We start from the raw sequence: 17,560 nt of genomic DNA on the forward strand, positions 1-17,560 counted from the left end.
AGGATGTGAGACGCATCTTCAAACAACAGAAGATTAACAAAGCGGCAGGACCGGACCATGTGTCCCCATCCTGCCTAAAAGTCTGCGCGGACCAGCTCGCTCCAGTCTTCACTCAGATCTTCAACAGATCTTTGGAAATGTGTGAAGTTCCATCCTGTTTCAAACGCTCCACCATCATTCCAGTCCCCAAGAAACCTGCAATCTCTGGTCTGAATGACTACAGGTCTGTCGCTTTGACATCTGTGGTCATGAAGTCCTTTGAACGTCTCGTGCTGGACCACCTCAAGAGTGTCACAGGTCCCCTGCTGGACCCCCTGCAGTTTGCCTACCAAGCGAACAGGTCTGCGGATGATGCAGTCAACATGGGACTGCACTTCATCCTAGAACACCTCGACAGTGCAGGGACCTACGCGAGGATCCTGTTCGTGGACTTCAGCTCAGCGTTCAACACCATCATCCCTGAACTCCTTTCAACCAAGCTTCTCACCTGCCATCTGCCAGTGGATTTACAGCTTTCTGACGGGCAGGACACAGCAGGTCAGGCTGGGGGAGGCCACCTCATCCACACGCAGCATCAGCACTGGGGCGCCCCAAGGTTGTGTCCTCTCTCCACTGCTCTTCTCTCTCTACACGAACGACTGCACCTCAGCGAACCCGACTGTCAAGCTCCTGAAGTTTGCAGATGACACCACTGTCATCGGCCTCATCAAGGACGGTGACGAGTCTGCATATCGACAGGAAGCGGAGCGGCTGGAGCTGTGGTGCGGCCGACACAACCTGGAGCTGAACACGCTCAAGACGGTAGAGATGATCGTGGACTTCAGGAGGCATCCTTCGCCACAGCTGCCCCTCACGTTGTCCAGCTGCCTTGTGTCAACCGTCGAGACCTTCAAGTTCCTGGGAATTACAGTTTCTCAGGACCTGAAGTGGGCGACCAACATCAACTCCGTCCTCAAAAAGGCCCAGCAGAGGATGTACTTCCTGCGGCTTCTGAGAAAGCACGGCCTGCCACCGGAGCTGCTGAGACAGTTCTACACAGCGGTCATCGAATCGGTCCTGTGTTCTTCCATCACAGTCTGGTTTGGTGCTGCTACAGAAAAGGACAAACTCCGACTGCAACGGACAATCAAAACTGCTGAAAGGATTGTCGGTACCCCCCTACCCCCCATTGAGGACTTGCACGCTGCCAGAACTAAGACAAGGGCGTGCAAAATCCTCTTGGACCGTCTGCACCCCGGTCACCAGCTCTTCCAGCTCCTTCCCTCAGTTAGGCGCTACCGATCAACGCAAACTAGAACTAGTAGACATTCCAACAGCTTCTTCCCTCTTGCGATCAACTTCTTAAACACCTAACCTATAATTCCATTACAACAAGCTGGAAATTTTTTGACTTGAGTTCGTTGTCACATTTCTGTCCGGCCAATTATGTATTACTCGTGCACTCACTGTAGTTGTCTCGCCACGCTGCACTATTTGCATATACTAGCCACTCATGCCAGAGTAGCATCTGCAACATTTGCACACTGATTGAGGAGTATCTGTAACATTTGCACAACCAACATTGTCCCAGATGATCGCACTACTCGTCACTTTATTCCGCATACACTCCTTGAAGTCTCAGCGCCCTTTGCACAATGGTCATTGCACCGGACTATTGCAATATTAGTCATTTGAACTGCTCTAAGTGCTAGAGGACTCTGCATCTTTTTGCACAATTGTTTTTGTCAATGTCTTTATGTCCCCAAAGTGTTCTGTAAATTGACTGTCTGTCTGTACTAGAGCGGCTCTAACTACCGGAGACAAATTCCTTGTGTGTTTTGGACATACTTGGCAAATAAAGATGATTCTGATTCACACTCACAAATAAAAAAAAAATAAAGACGGCCTGCCACCGGAGCTAAACACTCACACCTAAGGGCAATTTAGAGTCTTCAATTAACCTACCATGCATGTGTTCTGCATTAAAATAATTTTGGAAAATTTCCAACAAAAGTATTTGGTTGTAATTTTATGTAAAGCACTGCATGTTTTGAAAAACAACTACATTGTCATCAAAAATCAAGTTTTGCTTGTTTGTTAACAAGTAAACGTTTTATGTTCAAATCATTTTTCTCCCTTAATCCAAACCCCATGTATGCTGATATTAAGTTAAAGTTATACTGCTGTTCCATTCATTTAAGTATAGCATTTATGAAAAATAAACAGCATAGAATACATGTAAACACATGCATGCCTTTTGTTATACTTTGCTTTTATCTGAATATGCATGTTTCCATTATAATGACCCGTTTCGTCAGCCAGTGCTTGTTGCAGACAAACTTCATATTCACAGTAGAATATTTTGCAGCTATAACTCGAGTCACTGTCAGTCTTTATTATATACAAAGCTACGGTATGCCAATTACAAAAGACTACACACATCATGCATGGTACAGTGCCACCAATGGAAAAGGTAGTGAAGAGACTTATAAGTGTTTGATTTTACATTGTAATTTCTTGGTATTTATGTACGTATGTATTTAATTAAGCAATTGTATTTTATTGAAATATTTAAATTTATTATAAGATATTTGGTGTTTGTTTAGTAAGCCCCCCCCCCCAAAAAAAAACGCGTTCAGCCGCCGGATACCCACCACCGCAAATAGAATCCGGTCCTGTGGGAAACACTGGTGAATGGTTGTTTGTCTACAGTCCAGGGTGTACTCTTACTCAAAGTCAGCTGGGATAGGCTCCAGCTCACCCACAACCCTAATGAGCACATGAACTATAGAAATGAATAATTGGATAAAGTAATTATAGATAAATTACAAAATTATATTTGTTTAACAGCACTGTGATTGCCTTTTGTCCAAAGTCAGCTGGGATAGGTTCCAAGCTCCAAGTGACCCTTAACAAGATAAGCGGTAAAGAAAAATGGATGATCAATGTTTAATATAATAATGATAAAATGTTTGAAAAAGTAACACTTTTTAAAATGGTCATGTCAACGACCTGTTTCTGTGGTTACAATGTTTGAATTCTCAACTGTTTAAATGAGTATTCAAGGGCTGCAACTTAGCATTATTTCAATAATCGATTGATCTGGCGCTTATTATTTATTTTTTTCATTAACGGATGAATCGGAATATATATATTATATTATATAAATATATATAATTTCCATCCCTTTATTCAAAACAGGACATTATTTCAAATTGACAGTGCAGAAAAAGCACAGACATCCATTGATTATGATTTAGTTACTGGTTTTGTCTGTAACATATCAGAAAATAGGCAACAAAGTTTATCGTTGTTTTCCAAAATAAAAGCAAACGTTTGCAAATGTCTTATTTTGATTAACCAAAAGATAATCAGTCGGCTTTCATTAAGGACTACAGAAATCTGGGAATATTTACTGCTGACAGGCTAACAATTTTAAATTAAACAATTTGAAAAGATTATTCAATGATCAAAATAGTTGTCACTTATTTGCTAATCGATTAGTTGTCAATTAATCTATTAATTGTTGTGCCTCAAAAGTTCTAAAAAAAAAAGGGGGGGTTAAAAAAACAGCACTAACACAGACAATGCATTATTTCAAAATAACAATTGGTTTAACTTGATCTGCTTTCTCACAATTGATTATTGATAACAATTAATATCACAGTTAGTGTCGTGGGTCACACGATTGTCTTTAGCACAGCTGGCCAGAGCGCGATTCCCAGCAAACGCAACATTCACGATCGTCCTATGACTGGCAGGCGTTCATTCCGGCTTCCCTTTCTTCAAAACTTCCGGGCTTTACTTTGAAGATGACCGGAAGTTGCGTTGTTGTCATGCGGGTTAGGCTGACACCTGACGTCTAAAGTAACAGCAGGTTGGAAAAGATCAAAACAAAACAAACCGTGTCCTCGTACTTCAACCCATGGTGGTGTAAATACACTGACGGCCTTTCAATATATTCGTGTTTACGAGACAGTTGGGCTGCAGACCGCATATGTAGAGTGCTACACAACGTGATTTGACAAGGCTACACCCCTCTCGCCCTGCGGCTGAAGTCGTGTGTTTTTTTTTTTTTTTTTTTTTTTTTTTTTTTTTTGTCGGACGGATATCTAAAGCTAATCGCAGTTGTCGCCCTCGTTACCGAAAACATATCCACGGGTTGACCCCGAGTGACTTTACACAAGACGACCAAGGGCACTAAAACATGCCAGTTGCGTTTAGAAGCAGCTATCCAGGAAAGGATACTTACAGTCAGAAGATCTTTGCAGAGCGTCTAGAACGCTTCACAACCGCCCTGATGAACTCCGGTTGTTACGCCAGGGCTGGTAGTCCGCTGGTAGTTCGCAGCTAAAAAGTGTGCGAAACAATTTCAAATGTGAGGAATCAGCTAGGAAGGCAGTACACAATTCCATCTGGTTGCGTTCCAGCCTTTTGTCGAGCTAGCATGAACTAACTACGCCACTTCCGGTTTAAACCGGTTACAGAATTATTCTATTATTCCGTCGCTAAATGCAAAGCCATGAACAAATTAAGTAAAGATTAAAATCGATCAATCATTTGGGAGTCATGCTTGGTAAATAATAATATGGGTAAAATGTTCATCATATGAAACTGTAATAAATTTGCTTTTATTGTGGTTTTTACGTCACTTCTGGTTCGCATGACAGCTGTAGCTTGCCAACACGTTCACTTTACCTTAAACTACGCCTTTTTTACAGTCGTGCATCTCTGTATGGCCCAGATTACACGTTATAAACACAATGTAAACGCGAGTAATTACATTTCCACTATTTTAATGGCAAGCTTTGTCAATTTTTATCTTTAATTTGGAGTTTTTATACGATAACAACATGATAAAGTTGCACGATAAACGAATGTGAGCGCAGCCAAACTTTGCATTGTGACGCTACGAACGATAAATGCTCATTGGGCCTTAGACATCACGTGGCCAAAGATAAGGGTTCCGATGCCATGTGTACCCTACTGTACTTTTTTTTAATTTATTTTTTTTAGCTAATAACACTGGCAACACTAGCTAAGAAGCATATATATTATGTATATATACAGTATGAATATACAGTGTGTGTGTGTATGTATATATATATATATATATATATATATAGCATGTTTATTTTTTATTCATTTAACAAATGTTATATTTTTTTTTTTTTGCCATTTAGCAAATGTTAACTGTGGTCATGCCAGCACAACGGAGCCACTGGTTAGCTCATCCACCTCACAGTTCTGATGATGGGGGTTTGAATCCAGCTCTGGCCTTCCTGTGTAGAGTTTGCATGTTATCTCCCCATGCTGTAAGTACTCAAGCTTCTTGTGAATGATTGTTTGTCTGTCTATATGTTCCCTGCAATTGGCTGACGACCAGTCCAAGGTGTACCCTTCCTCTCGCCCAAAGTCAGCTGGGATAAGCTCGAGCTCACCGTCAACCCAAATGAAGAATTCAAATGTTAAATGTATGGACACAATTTTCATCAACTGGCCTTAATGTTTTTTTCTGCAGTAAAGTAAAATACAAACAGAGGAAACCATCCGACTTTATTAAAGCTGTTTCTGATTTTACATACAATACAGAATTACATATTTACAAATATACAGCGATAACTTTATATCAGTAAATATACAGTACAGTAGGAAAATAAAGATTGTGGTTGCTCCAATGTGCTGTGTAAAAAGAAAGTACAAAATATAAAACTCTCCTGCCTCCAAGTTAACAGGACAAATAATTGTGACCGTGATCAAACACTACACGTCAGCTTTCATCTAAGGGCAGAAAATAAACACTTCAAATGTAAACAATGGCTGGTAAAATGTTTCTCACACAAAAAAATATCCTCGCCCTGACTAGCAAAGCCCAGAGGATTGTTACATGTGAGGTATTTGACAGAACACAGTACAAGAGTGACAATTCTGTATTATAGTGACAAACACACTGTGACAGCCACAGTTTGAAATTTGCTGGCTGACTTTTTTACCTTTTGTAAGACAACAATGTGTCCTTTCACAGGAAAGACATGCAGTCTGTGCTCGACAATTATAATGAATTGAGGAAAAACTAGCTTAAAGTGGTTCTCAACAAAAATAGTGAGAATACATCATCAACAACACTGATAATTGTCACACTGAATTGTCACAAAACCTGACATTCCCCCACACCCCCTTTTTTTTCTTCAGTCACTAGACAAATAGAACCAATTCTGAGCAATAAACAGGTGGGGCTGCTTTTACTGCAGCATTGAGCTGCAGTGGATTTAGGTGTCCCACACACAACATGGATGGTAAACAACCCTCTGAGTTCAGTAAAAATGGAGGGTTGTTATATAAAAAAAAAAAAAAAAAAATGGTCAATAGAAAACAAGGTAAGAGGCATTATTCAATGTTGGGGGTAGCAAAGGTTCCTCTTGTTTCTCTCGGTGGTTGTTGCAGTGCATCATAATCGGCTTCCTCATACAATTTTAGGGCCATCCTTGCTGTGTATCTCACACACAAAACCATGTTTTTTTTCCACCTGTCCGTCAGTTTTGGCAGGGCTGTAATAAGAAAATAAAATGGTTGTCAGGTCAATGACACAAACAAGCTGAGCCGGTCTTGGTCTAGTTGCATGGAGGGAAGTTACGACGCTGTCACATGCCTGAGTTGGGCTGGGAGCAGCACAACGGGACAAAGCCTCTTTTTATTCCAAAGTGCTAACCAGAGATAGGTAAGCAGAATCTGAGATAATTCCGTAATTGTACTGAATGAAGTTATGCATTTTAATCTAATGTTTTGGGTCTGTGAGACAATCATGTATGAATTGCTCCGAAGAACATATTTGCATGTACATATGCAAGAATGTGCACACTAATATACTCAAGTCCAAGTGGGGCAGGAATGTAGTCACACCTGCCAGCCCCGTGCTGCCGCAGAGGTTAATCCAGAGCAGCTGAGAGGTGAGCCCATCGAGCTCTTTCAAAGGAACAAGGTCCACATCCCTTCTGATCGCTTTGTGGAAGTTAGTAAGGGGTTCTGACCACCAGATGGCGGTGGTGACTCCAGCTTTGTTTCTTTCAATATTGATGAGAACAGCTGCAAATACCATTGAAGCCTATTTGGATTTAAGTTTTGCGCTCTCTTTATGCCCTTGAGCTGCAGGGCATTTTATGCTATTTGTAGCCCGATGCCAGTTTTCACAGTGTTGATTAACATGGGACACTAAATTGTACTCGCTATAACTCACTGGCCAGCAGTACGCAACAAAAATCTAGCGCAGACGTTGTTGAGACGTGTCCATGTTAGTGCTACATAATTGAACACAGAGAGACTGTAACTAGCATGTAGCATTCTGCTAAAATACTGGTAGCGATTGCTGATGCCGCAACACTTTGTTTTCTGTGGTGCTGGACGGTTCAAGGTTTGATGTCTGAGAAGCTGGTGTAGGTTTCACTGCAGCTGGAGGAAGTGCTAAGGTTTCCAGAGACACTGTCATCTGCAAATAAAACGACAAATGAAACAAAGTCAGTGCTCCGGACAAAACAACTGTTTTCACACTGAAATGAAATTCAATTTAAAGAGTGTATACTGATTACTGAGCCCTACCTGAGCTGCTGAGTGACTGAGATGACTTGGATTCCGATATTAGGCCTAGTAGGTTTGCCTGTGCCATCCAGCCCTCCTTGCTGGTGCGAAGGTTCTTCACAAACCTGCACAGGAACACATTTGCTATAAACTATGAAGGAGCAACAAATACTGTAAAAGACACTCTGCTAGCATAAAAAGACTTTTACCACTGGCCCTCCTCTCCCTCTCTGATGAGCTGCACCACATCGCCGCTCTTAACTGTCAGCTCGTGAGGTCCCGCCTTCTCGGAGTCTGCTACCACTGTATACTTCCCCGGAATCTAAAGGCCAAAACCACTTTGAGCATTACATGACTCAAAAGCTTACAGAATAAGCCGGTGCTTTTCCACCTAATACAGTGGAACCTCTATATTAGAACACCCTTGAGGTCATACAATTAGGAGGACTGTAAAACCAAAATTTATCCCAAAAATACATATGCCCAGAGTCAGTAAAGGGTACCCGTCATGACATCCATACATCCATTTTCTGAACCGCTTATCCTCACTACAACGAGAGGAAAAATATGTGATGATGACCAAAGAATTAGGTCTGGAATTTACTGCATAGTGAGAAATTGGTACACACATCTCCGTCCTGGCTGCTGAGTACAATATGATTGAGTCCATAATTGGCGATAATAAAAACAATACATTCTACACTGGAATGTGAACTGCAGTTTTACTCACCCGCCGAGCACAAGTTACAATTTCATAATTGTGTCTGTCATTTATCAATTAAGGTTCAAGTTGAATAATATGAACAGTGGTTAGTTTCTTTTTACTCTTGTGATTGTTAAGAATGTTCACAAATATATATTTTGCAATGGAGGAACCATGCAAGTTATCCTCTCTCATCATTGCATTCATCACTTGTTATAAAATGTATACAGTGGATATAAAATGTCTACACATCCCTGTTCAAATGTCAAGTTTTTGTGATACAGAAAATTGAGACCAAGATAAATAATTTCAAACCTTTTTCCAACATTGTGACTTATTACCTGTACAACTGTTTCGTGAGGGGAAGTAAAACTAAATAACAAATATTGTGGTCCATGACACATTTTCCCATGTGTTTGGGAGATTTTGTTATGTCCGACGAAACCAAGGTTGAACTTTTTGCCTCCAAAATTCCAAAAAGTATGTTTGGCGCAAACACAACTTGGCTCAAAATCAAAAGAACACTATAATGGTGAAGCATGGGGATGACAGCATCATGTTTTTTCTTCAGCTGAAAATGTGCCCTTTGACATGGAGTGAATTATGAACAGTTTGAAATAGCAGTCAGTGATATAACAAAACCTTCGGGCTCCTCCTACAATGCAAAACAAAATGTCAGGAAAAGCCAGCTAGAACAACTGAATTTATTTGGGGTTAATCAGAGATACTTTAAATGGTGACAGGTATGTGCTGACTCCCATTTAACATGGGTTTGAATGTTATTGCTTAATTCCAAACATAGCCACATCCCAGTTTGAATGTTATTGGTTAATTCCAAACATAGCCACATCCCAGTTATAAGAGGGTGTTTACACCTTTGCAACCACACGATCTTGGAAAAAAAGAAAAACTATTGAGTTGAATTGACTGTTGTACAGGCTGTAGGCCACAATGGTGGAAAACCTTTAATTGATTTATCTTGGTCTAATTTCTTATATCACAAAAAATGTCATTTGGACAGTGATATGTGGACTTAATATTCAGTGGCGGTAAATACCTAAATATTGTAATAATACCAGCAGTGTTTTAAATGTACAGTATGTGTCAGTTAAGAAGGATATAATGTTACTTAAACAATCCCAGCACAGTTAACACAAGTTTGATGTTCCTGAATGGGTTCATTCTATTTCCATTATTTACTCTGGGGAAAAAATGTATTCCAAATGAGTACAAAATCAGAGTTCAACCAGTTTCCCGAGACGGCTTGTGTTCAACATCAGAGGTGTGGACACAGGGCAATTATTTTTGCAACTCTCACCAGTTTCAGTCCTGCATCATCCTCAGGGTCAGAGTTCAACGGCTCCTCGCCACTGGAGTAGCCATCATTCTCCTCAGAGGCATCCACTGAGAGCGACACTTTGGTCCAGCCTGTAAGAAGAAGACATGAGCATGAGAGGTGTGTATTAGGGGAAAAAAAGCAAAGTGAAAGAAGTGACAGAAGAGCAGACAAGAGCAAGATCTATTTGCCAGAAACTAGCAGTATGGCTCTTGGAACAGAAGCCCAAAGCATGATCCACACTGGACCCCTGTGTTTGGGCCACATTTTAAATGAGCAAACTCAAGCAATGAGCACTGCAAATCACTGGAACAGGCCACAATGGCAGCTCTGTACCTCGCCGCTTGCTCTGTAACAAGACTAGAGGCGCTGACCCATTTGACTTTGCTCAGACCGATGCGGGGGGCTGGACAGGGACAAAAAGCCACCAATAATTAAGAGAGACGTTCTCCACTGCAAAGGGGGGGGGGATCAACTCCACAAATGAAATAAGACTCATAACTAGATGATGATGATTAAGACCTGCAGATAATAGTGCACATGACAATGTCAGTGTAAGGAGAAGGGTCAGCCCCTTTAATAATTGATGGCTATCCATTCTAAGGTCCCAGCCAGTCACCACTGGACTGTATTGAAAACACAAGACGATGACAACACACAAAGCAACAGAAAGCTTGGATGTTTGAAGGATGGCAAGACAGATGACAAATGGTAGACTGACACCCCTGTTGAATAATGAGACAACATTATACCTTTCAACCCAAAAGGAGTTGGGTCACTCTTGACCAAGAGTTGCTTGGCACCGTGCTCTGGGCTCAGGCCCGAGCCTGGCCACACAGGCAAGCATAGTAAAGAGGGGGGGGGGGGAAGGAAAGTGAGAGAGAAGACAGGCTGACAAACAACAATCAAACACTTTCCATGCCCTAAAATGTTTGCTCGGCCGTGGCAGGAGCACTCAAATGTTTTCTATATGTCACAGTTCGGTTTTATCATGGTATGGTAATTATTGCAGTATTGTGGGAAAGCTCACAGTATTGCAGGGAGGTTGACTGTACAGGTGGGGCATCGAGATGAAAACATGAATACCCAAAAAAAAAAAAAACCTCTTGCTTGACAAGTCCTTCTCAATGGGCTTTAGTAGTTTCTGTGTTTCCTCACAGGATTTTGTGAAAAATACATCATCACATCATATATTACTGTGCATTTTTATCCTTGTCCATCCAATGTTTACATTTGTATACAGTACCTCTAAGACACTATTCTTCCTGCAGCAATAATCATGCTATGCTCACAAAACCAAAACAGTCACTCACTAAGTTCACAGAATTAATAGTCATATATTTTTCAAAGTTATAACATTAGAAATTGCTGCTATTCTAACTAACATTAAAAATTACTGCCTATTAACACTGATTTATTTGCTTGAGTCCAAACATTCAAATCAAGTCAGAAAGGCAGGAACACTCTTAAAGGCAACACCGATTTAGAAACTGCCAAGTAACAATAAACAAAATAATAATTGGACTCATAATCATTTCCTCCCCTGAGTGATATTGTAAAATGATTTATTTTTCCGAGCAGCCTCTGTGATATGTTTTTACTTGAAATGTAGACCTTACATTTGAAGAGAGGGAAGCACCGTATGTAAGATTATTTATTGTTGCAGTGAAATGGAGCGGACCTATTTTATTACCTCATTTTTGTGACTAATGGAATGTAATTGCGGCGGTATATGTTTTAACAGGAGTTAGAATCATTATTCCCTCTCCGTATGATGTTCATTCACCCATGACGTTCGACTCACTAGTACACCACTAAAGAGTGATACGGTTTAGAATATGCTTACAATTCAGCGGAGGACAGGGAGAGGCGGTGGCGGCATCAACACACGGGGCTTCCCGGTGGCGCCGGCCTAATTATTTTTTACTTGCCACGGGCAATCTGGAATCTGTAAACTTCGAAACCCTGTTCGTACTGCACAAACCCATGCAATTCTGCACTGTGACCACTAGGAATGACTCTTCCAAAAGGCAAAGAGTTTTCTTTCATCCGTGGAGATTCAGGAGGAGATTACTTTGTGTATGTTCTTACACCAACCAGAATTTCCATGATATTGCATATAGGGATAACACTGTAAAAAAAAAAAAAAAAAAAAAAAAAAAAAAAAGGGACCCAAATTTCCTTTCCCTAGCATGCCTGTCAAATCGCATCAGATTTGAACCAAACTCGATGCAGCGGTTCAGAAACTGTAATGCCAAACCAATATCCATCTGTATCTGATCCAGACTGCACCATTGGCACCAAGATGGACTTAACACGGTGCAAGTCAATCACTGTTACATCTGTCCATTCGACATCGCTGGAATTTGTTGATTGTACATCAGAGTTCAGACTTTTGCTGCCCTGACCATTTACGGAGTTCTAATTTGAACAAACCTATTTTTATTTGTGTATGTAACAGAAATGAGTTAACGATAGCCTGCATATAATTTTTCACGTGTTGTCATTTGTAGGGGCGAGGTGGGGGGCCCGGTATTCACAGATTTTCACTTTTTGTGGCAGTTTTTGGAATGTGACCTTTGCAAAAGACAGCGATTACCGTATTAGCTGTTCAGATTAAGACCCCGAGTGTCTTTTGGTACTCATGCGCTTGAGTCTAAATCTCTGTCAGGTCAAATTAAGTGCAGATACACAGTTTATGAACAATTGTTACACCATCTACAGCACCTCCATTAAGAAGTACATTCAAGGTTTTATAGGGTTACCTTTTGGACTCTTGAGATTGCTGAAGCCCTGTAAAGTAAAACGCTTTTTAGCCACTGAGGACCTGTCTGCAGTTGGACTTGTCACAGTCTCATCTGAAAGCAATGAGTTGATATGTGGGAAACGAGAAGAGTAGGCCTCAACCACAAAGGCAGGGCCCGAAAGAAGATGACGTAGATGAGGGTGGTGAAGAGAAGAGTAGTATTAAAGATCAGTCAAAGATAATGAAGCAGCTTTAAAATGGGCCCTTGATGCTTCCAAGAGTATTCACCTTTGTGTTTGGCAAGTGAAGAGCTGTTGTCGGACACGGGGCTCGCCTCCGCCTTCTTGTCCTCCTGCTTTTTCTGGTTCTTTAGACTGCTGCTCCGGAAGGGGCTGTGTTAAGATGGAAAAACGGAGTCACCACCACAATATGAAGGTTTAATAGTGGTGTGTGGTGGAGCTGGCCACACCACTGACCTGAGGGAGATGGAGCAGTTGGTGGTGTGGTTTGGGGAGTCACAGCTCTTCTGCTGGCTGGCATCTGCAAATGTTTGAACCAAAAGGTTAAAAGCAGATTGGCTTTGCCAAAGAGTGAAGTGTTTAGGATACCTCTGCAGGCTTTGAGCTGTTGGGTGAGAACCTTGCGGATCTCATTGACCCACGATGTTTTGATCTCAGCCGTTGCAGCCTAAACAAAAATAAAATTTAAATATAAGGTTGTGTTTGGTTCTCCTGGTGTGTTTAGCACACTAAACACAACTGAACTACCATAAAGACATACATTCATTTTCTCCATCTGTGGGAATGTTTTATTCACCGTAAAATTTACATTTTAAGTTAAACTATATTTGCCCTGCGATTGGCTGGCGACCAGTTCACGGTGTATCCCGCCTCTTGTCCAGAGTCACCTGGGATAGCCTCCAGTGAGGATAAGTGGTACGGAAAATAGACGGATATTACTCATGTCTCATGTAAAATACAGTATATTATTCGTGTGAATGAGACATACGAAAAAAATATTTACAGTAGCCCTACTAGTACCACCATAATGACCAACAATTAACATTGGAACATTAACACTGCACTTAAATATATTAAATTAAATGCACTGCACATACACGTTAAATATAATTTGTACTTAAATGTCTCAAAATAAACAGTTCTTACGATTAAATGCAAATTATTACACTGTACTTGAAAGTTAAATACACCTAAACTTTACTTAAAAAAAGTACTGTACTTGAAAAGTAAAACGTACCGTACCGGATAAAAAAAGGTTTAACAGGCTATATGCATATTCACAAGCTTCATTCAAACATGTTTGATTGTATTTCTTGTTTTAAATGTTGCTAATTTGATTTGTATTTTATTCAGGGATTCCGTTGTGTACCACTAGAGAAAGCCTGCATACCACACTTTTATACCCCTTTTCCATTATACTGGTTCTACCCCCAACCAGCCTTGCTCCGCCCGAGTGGTCGCATCTCCATGACACTTTTTCGGCGCCGAGCGATGACAATGGCACCGCTTTTCGGAACCTCTTCGCAGGCCGATGAGGTCCGTGACGTAACCACGTTGCGCAGTGTGCGGCAGGCTTAAAGCAGCTTTTGTTCTGTTGTCGACTGAGGAGGTGCAGACATTTTTGTCCATATTGGCAGAAGATAAAATACAGCGAGATGGAAGGCGCGACAAGAAACGAGCGCGTCAACTTCTTGATGACGCCCCAATCCCTCCCACTTTTGATTGGTTCCTGTTGGAATGGAAAAGTAACAGAGGCCAGGCCAAGCAGAAATTAAAATTAAAACTTACCTGGACAATAAACACTTCCTCTCGTGAATTACACCAAACCTCAAACTTCTTGTAGTCTCCTTTTGCATTCTCTGTAATTCCCACTGCACTCATCTGATGGGGAAATGCAGAGACAATGTGAACTTCACATCACTGAATGGGGGATTGTCTACTGAACATGGCAGTGCCTCACATTGAGAGAGTGTTTGAAGCTGTAAGATGGAGCTTTTTCGTATCCCTCGCCATTCTCCTCCCTCCTCTTGCAGAAGAGCAGGGCCTTCTCATGCAAGAACAGATGCCTCTGCATGGGCTTGAACCTGGCCAGGTCCTTGACTTTAGCATGCCCTTTCTTGTGCTCCGTCCACACGCTGAAGGAGCCTTGCATCAGCAAACGACCCAGCTCGGAGAGGTTACCCTGAAATAAGAAAAAAAATATTCACTGTCACTCACAAGTTGCAATGAAAGTCAAACGCAAAATAGTGAAAACTGTTTAAAAAAAACAAAAAATTAAATAAATTGGACCTCATAGCCTGTGATGGCAATGAGGTGCATGGAATCGTTGACAGCTTTCAGGATGCCCAAAATGGAAGACAGAGCTTCTTGGAGGTCGTCACAGCCAACGCAACCTTTACTGTACTTTAACAATTCCTGCAAACATAAATGGAGAAGGACAGTGAATCTTCTCTGCCTCACATACCGACTCCACGCCATCGTGCCACATGAATGCAGCTCACCTTCAGCAGCAGCTGGTACTTAGTGATTCTTTGGACGGGTTTAAGGAGGTAGGAGTCCAGTCCAAGTTTATGTTCCAACTTTTTCTGACATTCCTGGCGCAAAAGATACAAAATAAGTCACCAGTAGTGAGCTCTAATCCAGGAGCTACATCAAAAATTCTTCCTTAAAAAATTATACTCAGTTTTGACTGACACTGTCAAATTGTATCAATCATCCATCCATCCATTTTCAACACCGCTTATCCTGGTTAGGGTCGCGGGGCGCTGCAGCCTATCCCAGCTGACTACGGGCAAAAGGCGGACAACACCCTGAACTGGTCGCCAGTCATATCAATCAAATAATATTTATTATGGTTGGCGTTATAGTTTGTGTGGTAGGTGTAGAACTACATTGGAGCATATGGACTGTTTTCTTTATTTGATATATATATATATATATATATATATATATATATATATATATATGTATATAATTTAACAAATTTGCAGAGAGGTGTGCCATTGGCTAAGAAAGAAACATTACACCTTGTGCAGATCAGGATGGTGAATTCAGAAAGTTCTTCAACCCCAATTCCAATGAAGTTGGGACTTTGCGTTAAACATAAATTAAAACAGAATACAATGATTTGCAAATCACATTCAACCTATATTTAATTGAATACACTACAAAGAGAAGATATTTAATGTTCAAACTGATCAACTTTATTGTTTTTAGCAAATAAACATTAACTTAGAATTTTATGGCTGCAACACGTTCCAAAAAAGTTGGGACAGGTGGCAAAAAAGATTGAGAAAGTTGAGAAATGCTCATCAAACACCTGTTTGGAACATCCCACAGCTGAACAGGCTAATTGGGAACAGATGGGTGCCATGATTGGGTATAAAAGGAGTTTCCCTGAATTGTTCAGTCATTCACAAGCAAAGATGGGGCGAGGTTCACCTCTTTGTGAACAAGTGGTTGAGAAAATAGTTTAGGGACAATGTTCCCACAACGTACAATTGCATCATCTACGGTCCATAATATCATCAAAAGGTTCAGAGAATCTGGAGAAATCACTGCATGTAAGCAGCAAGGCCAAAAACCAACATTGAATCCCCGTGACCTTCGATCCCTCAGGCGGCACTGCATCAGAAACCGACATCAGTGTGTAAAGGATATCACCACATGGGCTCAGGAACACTTCAGAAAACCAATGTCAGTAAATACAGTTCGGCACTACATCAGTAAGTGGAACTTGAAACTTTACTATGCAAAGCAAAAGCCATTTATCAACAACACCCAGAAACGCCGCCGGCTTCTCTGGGCCCGAGCTCATCTAAGATGGACTGATGTAAAGTGGAAAAGTGTTCTGTGGTCCGACGAGTCCACATTTCAAATTGTTTTTGGAAATTGTGGACGTCGTGTCCTCCGGGCCGAAGAGTAAAAGAACCATCCGGACTGTTATGGACACAAAGTTCAAAAGCCTGTGATGGTATGGGGCTGTGTTAGTGCCAATGGCATGGGTAATTTACACATCTGTGAAGGCACCATTAATGCTGAAAGGTACATACAGGTTTTGGTGAAACATATGCTGCCATCCAAGCAACATCTTCTACATTGACGCCCCTGCTTATTTCAGCAAGACAATGCCAAACCACATGATGCACGTGTTAAAACAGCCTGGCTTCGGGTACCAGACTGGCCTACCTGCAGTCTAAACCATTGAAAATGTGTGGCGCATTATAAAGCGTAAAATCTGACAACGAAGACCCCAGACTGTTGAACAGCTGAAGCTGTACATCAAGCAAGAATGGGAAAGAATACCACCTACAAAGCTTCAACAATTAGTGTCCTCAGTTCCCAAACGTTTATTGAATGTTGTCAAAAGAAAAGGTGATGTAACACAGTGGTAAACATGACCCTGTCCCAGCTTTTTGGGAACATGTTGTAGCCATAAAATTCTAAGTTAATGACTATTTGCTAAAAACAAAAACGTTTATCAGTTTGAACATTAAATATCTTGTCTTTGTACTGTATTCAATTAAATATAGGTTGAACATGATTTACAAATCATTGTATGCTGTTTTTATTTATGTTTAACACAACGCCCCAACTTCATTGGAATTGGGGTTGTAATTTAGCACTGTGAAAACAGATCCACAAATAACGGTAAACACTGCGTGCTGCCACCTCCAGGACTTTTCCTGAGCACTACTGTTGTCTTTTTAAAGGCACAAGGCCACTTAGTGTAAGTAAAACAAAACTCCTTTGAATTCAATTAATTTGAACATGTACATCAGGTGCACATGACTAAAATGTGTTAAACTAACATTTATTATTTGATTATGTTCAAGGAGGGGAAAATGACATCAGTTTACCACATTTTAATCATGTGCAACCAAAGTAAAATTACAATATCAGGCTTTCGTTTCAATTCATAATTCAAAGAACCTGGAAGAAGGCACAATCAGAGCACTGTCGCCATAAGCTCTCAGAGCGAGGTTTATTCTGGCAGTAAGCCTCATAGATCTGCAGGTCCTTCATCTGAGAAGAGAACACAACACAACCTGTTTTTTTTTTTTTTATTCAACAATGATCCTTGCCTCTGATTCAACTTCTTGTTTAAAAACAAAGTCCTTACTCTTTCTAAAAAGCAGCGGCCCACAAGTTCAGGACAGTTAGTGTATGCCTCTAGTTCCTTCAGAAATGTCCTGAAAATGAAA

At 41.0% G+C, this 17,560-nt stretch overlaps 2 protein-coding genes across 6 annotated transcripts in view; both read right to left on the reverse strand.

Annotated features, from left to right (window-relative positions):
- cab39l (calcium binding protein 39-like) overlaps positions 1 to 4,437 on the reverse strand; it is a 48,016-nt gene extending 43,579 nt beyond the window's left edge. The window contains exon 1 of the mRNA XM_061692629.1: positions 4,232 to 4,437. The gene's annotated coding sequence lies outside the window, so the exon portion shown is untranslated. The remainder of the gene's footprint in view (positions 1 to 4,231) is intronic.
- A 1,100-nt stretch (positions 4,438 to 5,537) lies between these two features.
- The window catches only part of mcf2la (mcf.2 cell line derived transforming sequence-like a), a 40,502-nt gene continuing 28,479 nt past the window's right edge, over positions 5,538 to 17,560 (reverse strand). For 2 of the 5 annotated variants that reach the window (XM_061692672.1, XM_061692665.1), the window contains exons 18-32: positions 17,479 to 17,548; positions 17,289 to 17,381; positions 14,858 to 14,950; positions 14,646 to 14,771; positions 14,317 to 14,538; positions 14,145 to 14,237; positions 12,945 to 13,023; positions 12,813 to 12,876; positions 12,625 to 12,728; positions 12,356 to 12,448; positions 10,343 to 10,417; positions 9,573 to 9,682; positions 7,761 to 7,873; positions 7,573 to 7,676; positions 5,538 to 7,462 (exon numbers count right to left, since the gene is read on the reverse strand). In XM_061692672.1, the coding sequence (XP_061548656.1) occupies positions 7,383 to 7,462; positions 7,573 to 7,676; positions 7,761 to 7,873; positions 9,573 to 9,682; positions 10,343 to 10,417; positions 12,356 to 12,448; positions 12,625 to 12,728; positions 12,813 to 12,876; positions 12,945 to 13,023; positions 14,145 to 14,237; positions 14,317 to 14,538; positions 14,646 to 14,771; positions 14,858 to 14,950; positions 17,289 to 17,381; positions 17,479 to 17,548 (1,519 nt within the window). In that variant the 3' untranslated portion in view covers positions 5,538 to 7,382. The remainder of the gene's footprint in view (positions 7,463 to 7,572; positions 7,677 to 7,760; positions 7,874 to 9,572; positions 9,683 to 10,342; positions 10,418 to 12,355; positions 12,449 to 12,624; positions 12,729 to 12,812; positions 12,877 to 12,944; positions 13,024 to 14,144; positions 14,238 to 14,316; positions 14,539 to 14,645; positions 14,772 to 14,857; positions 14,951 to 17,288; positions 17,382 to 17,478; positions 17,549 to 17,560) is intronic. The other 3 variants (XR_009769602.1, XM_061692685.1, XM_061692696.1) reach the window with 3 other exon arrangements.

Source organism: Phycodurus eques, chromosome 1 (assembly GCF_024500275.1).
Source record: "Phycodurus eques isolate BA_2022a chromosome 1, UOR_Pequ_1.1, whole genome shotgun sequence".
Lineage (NCBI taxonomy): Eukaryota > Metazoa > Chordata > Actinopteri > Syngnathiformes > Syngnathidae > Phycodurus > Phycodurus eques.